Source organism: Nicotiana tomentosiformis, chromosome 2 (genome assembly GCF_000390325.3).
Source record: "Nicotiana tomentosiformis chromosome 2, ASM39032v3, whole genome shotgun sequence".
Lineage (NCBI taxonomy): Eukaryota > Viridiplantae > Streptophyta > Magnoliopsida > Solanales > Solanaceae > Nicotiana > Nicotiana tomentosiformis.
In genome coordinates, this window is record NC_090813.1 from 127,350,509 (window position 1) to 127,354,429 (window position 3,921).

The 3,921-nt window shown below is 32.1% G+C and overlaps 1 protein-coding gene across 1 annotated transcript; it reads left to right on the forward strand.

Annotated features, from left to right (window-relative positions):
• The first annotated feature begins 302 nt into the window (after positions 1 to 302).
• On the forward strand, positions 303 to 611 carry LOC104120283 (protein RALF-like 27). Its single transcript, XM_009632024.2, has one exon. The coding sequence runs from the start codon at positions 303 to 305 to the stop codon at positions 609 to 611; it is 309 nt and encodes a 102-aa protein (XP_009630319.1).
• Positions 612 to 3,921: the final 3,310 nt, after the last annotated feature.

Below are 3,921 nucleotides of genomic sequence, written 5' to 3' on the forward strand. Positions count from 1 at the left end.
GTATTTACATATAGAAATAATATTTATATATTGCGAGATATGAAAAACATCACTTGAATGGATACAATACACATAACGTCAAGCTTAGCTGATGACGCATTGTTTGTAAGCGGAAGAGCTTTTGGCGAAATTAAAAATGCATGAAAGGACAAAAAGGCATACGTAGAAAGTTTTTATCTTGTACAATTTTTCTTTCCTCTAATAATTCATTAGGTGGGATTCCACCAAAAACGCTTTATACTCCGTGAACATCATCATCTTCATTATCGTTGAAACAAGGCAACAATTGTGAGACTTGTAAGATGAGGAGCATCACTTTCTTCCTCTCCCTGATGGTAATTGTGGATGTTTTGCTCTCTGCTTCTTCGGTTACCGCCGCGATGTACAGTAGTGGTATATCTTGGAACAGCAGTGCTGCCGGAGAATTGATGAACGAATTGGATGGTATTAACTGGCAGGTAAATCTTGCAAATGGTGAAAATAGTATATCTTACGAAGCTCTTCAGCGGCCGCCAATCTGCGACGGGAGAATCTATGGCAATTGCATAGGGGATAAGAAGCCTACACAGCGGCCATGTAACCTCTACAATTACTGCAAGCGTCCTGGTTAAGTCATTGGTTTCCTTGCCTTAAGTTATATTGTTAATTCTGTTGAAGTGAGATTGTAAATATATGTTTCTCACTTCTTAATTTATTAGCTGAAGCATGAACGCGACCTGTCGCAAGATTTTAATATGGTTATATTTCTCATATTTGCTCTATACAAACACTAAATAAATCAATTTAGCAGTTATTATGTCTGCGTTTAATTTATTTCTTGTTCCCCCATATATACTTTTGGACCTGTGAAGATGAGGTGGAATGATTGAAGAGTGAGCAATTCCAAGATGCTAAATATATCATTTCCACTTTTGCTGCAATAGAGGAGATTTCAATTGGACTAGTTAAAAAACTTAGATATATAACACACCGGATTTATGTAACAAAAAATTCACGTAGAAAAAAGAGATTAGACTAGTCATTGCATTTAGCTTCTTCTCCTCTCTTTGGTTACTCCCGTGTCTATTTATTCCTTGACTGCAACAACAAAGTGCAGAAATGTATCCTCTCTTAATTCTCAGCTTTTTTATAACAATCACAATTAGCCGTCTAACAGAGTAAATTGTGACAAAATTCATAATTTGATTGTTTGTGCACCTTGCGACCAAAATGGGGTTCCAAGTGGATCTCAACGATGGTTATATTATCACATACTAGTTAGAAATTGAAATTATTTTTGAAATTTTGTGTTGAGTGTGAATAAATTGTCATTTAGAAATTGATAAAAAAGAAGAAGAAAGTTACATATAAGGTGCACGTGGATAGAGTGAAGGGAAGAATTTGTCATCTCCACGTGAAGTGTCAAGTATCTAAAGGTGGCATTTTCATTTGTAACCCGCCTAGATTCGGTCAATAACTAAAAACAAGATGAGTAAAAATGACCTTGAGCCTATAATAACCCCTCAAACTGTTGGATTCTGATGGGTGGAAATAGTGTAACCTAGTGGATTTAAACATAGAGAACTATTGGGAGGATTGACCCATTAAGATAATTTTGAAAATTTTGTACTCACCAAAAATGGCGAATGGGCAATATGTAAAGATTACTTCGCTTTCACCAAGTTATTTCATAACAATACAATTACGATGGTTACTCTGAATTGGATTAGCTTCGAAAAGATGGAGTTCTCTTTTTCTTTGAAAGGGCAATGAATGTCTTATTGAGAGACTAAACTGAAAGTAATCTAGGGGAGTCATCAAATCATGAGTTCTGACAATATAATATTAAAACTATTTGCCAGAGTGAAAATAGTTGCAGAAACGAACAAAAGGATGAACAAGTAGAAGTTTGTATTTTTCGCATTGTTTCTTTCCTTTCTAATAATAATAAACAATAATTCGTTAGGTGAGGTTCCCCGAAGAACCATTTGTACTCTAGCTATGATGATTTTTGTCGATGTTTACGGGATCGGTGACCCCTAAATATAAGTCATAGGTCCGCCTCTGTAGACAAGTCTTAATGTACCCCTATCTATAGCTAGTTGTCTCGTGTATCTATCCGATTTAATATTGAAAGAATGCGCAATCTAACCGAGCCTGATTTTGAGAGAATTTTTATTTTTATTTACACACAGTGAGTTTATTAACTCAATTACATCAATATTCTCACAGAAAGCTTTTTCATATGCAAAACAATATTAGCTCACTTTTCTCCTATTACTTCTCCTTGATTTCCCCTTCTCTAATTCTGTCCTTCGTTTCTTTGGTTACTTTAGTACCATCTCTAGTCAGCTAGTCTAAAAAAACATAGTTCATGCAATTGTCCTCTTTTAAAGACTTAAATTATTGTAGGTCCTCATATCGTTTAATTTGCAAGCGTGAAGTAAATGGACGTTAGATATTAACATTGTCCGATTAGATCAACTAGCTCGTTCTCTCAAGTAATGTGGGAAACTCTAACAAGGTCGAGTGATGTGTTGTGATTTGCAACCCAAAAGATAAAGGTGAAGGTCATCTTACGATCAAATAGCGACCACAGAAAATCTTATTCGGAGTGTTCTTTAATTTCACTTGGACTTAATGCAATAGTCAAAATAGATATAAAATCTTTTCAAGAACAAATAAAAGAGGTAATGCATATGAGAAACAAACAGGAACCATTGTCAGGAAGAAATTTAAACTATAATAAGAGAAGGCAACAATACTTGAGAGTTAACACATATATTCTGTTGAATAATGATAATTTACCTTGACTTCCATTCTCCTACTTTACATTCCTGCTATAGTACTAGTACTTTTTTTGGTCCTAATTTGTCTAATATTCATTTTGTTAGCATAATTTTTGATAAATTTTTTATTGAGCTATATACAATGTATGACTGTTTGATAAATATAGAAGTTGGGTCATTGGAGTGGATGCAAGCCAAAATATTGTAGTTTCAATGGACGAAAATGAAGAATGAAATATTGACATAATACTAATTAGGGGTGTTCAAACCGAACCAAAAAATCGCACCAAACCGAAAAATCAAACCAAACAGAAAATCTGACTACGTTTGGTTTGATTTGGTTTGGTATTGAGCAAAAAATTCGAACTAAGCCGACATATAAATATATAATTTTTATATATACTTTTAAAACTTTATATTGAATTTTCATTAAAAATGTAGAAATATTTGGGATCCTCTCATAGGATATAATATTTAATAGAACTATGAAGTGCATCCATTTTTATTTCCTTTAAATAATGGGTTGTATTATTTTCTTATCAAGTGTTATTGAAATGCATCAATTATCTCTTTGTTCTTCCATATTCATATGTCAAGATTTCTTATATCTTTTTCGAATTTAAATGGTGTTTCGATAATTTAAAATTAAATAGAACATATCATTATTTAGGTATCATGTTGATTTTTATATTTAATTATTAAATTCGGTTAACCTTGAAAGCGTACATTAACAAAAAATTATTGTTAGACGGCTAAGAAAATAACTATCATGTGTTACTAAAAAAAATTCTCTCATTAGAATATTTTAATAGATCATATGTTTATCAATTTTTTTAACTTTTACTAAACGTATATTCACTTAACAAAACTTTATCTATAACTTTAACAAAGTAAGATTGAAATAATATTCGTAATAGAAAAACCCGAAAAAATCCAAAAAAATCCAACAAAACTGAACAAATCTAAACCAATATAGTTGGTTTGATTTGGTTGTGATAAAAACTTGAAATTCAAAAAATAGCCAAATTTACAAGTGCTAATTGAAAAATAGCCACAATTTCAAAAGTAATTGAAATTTAGCCACTTTTCATGTAAAGATAAATCTGAACGAAAACACGGTTCAAAATCTGGAAAATACTCCAGCATAATATAC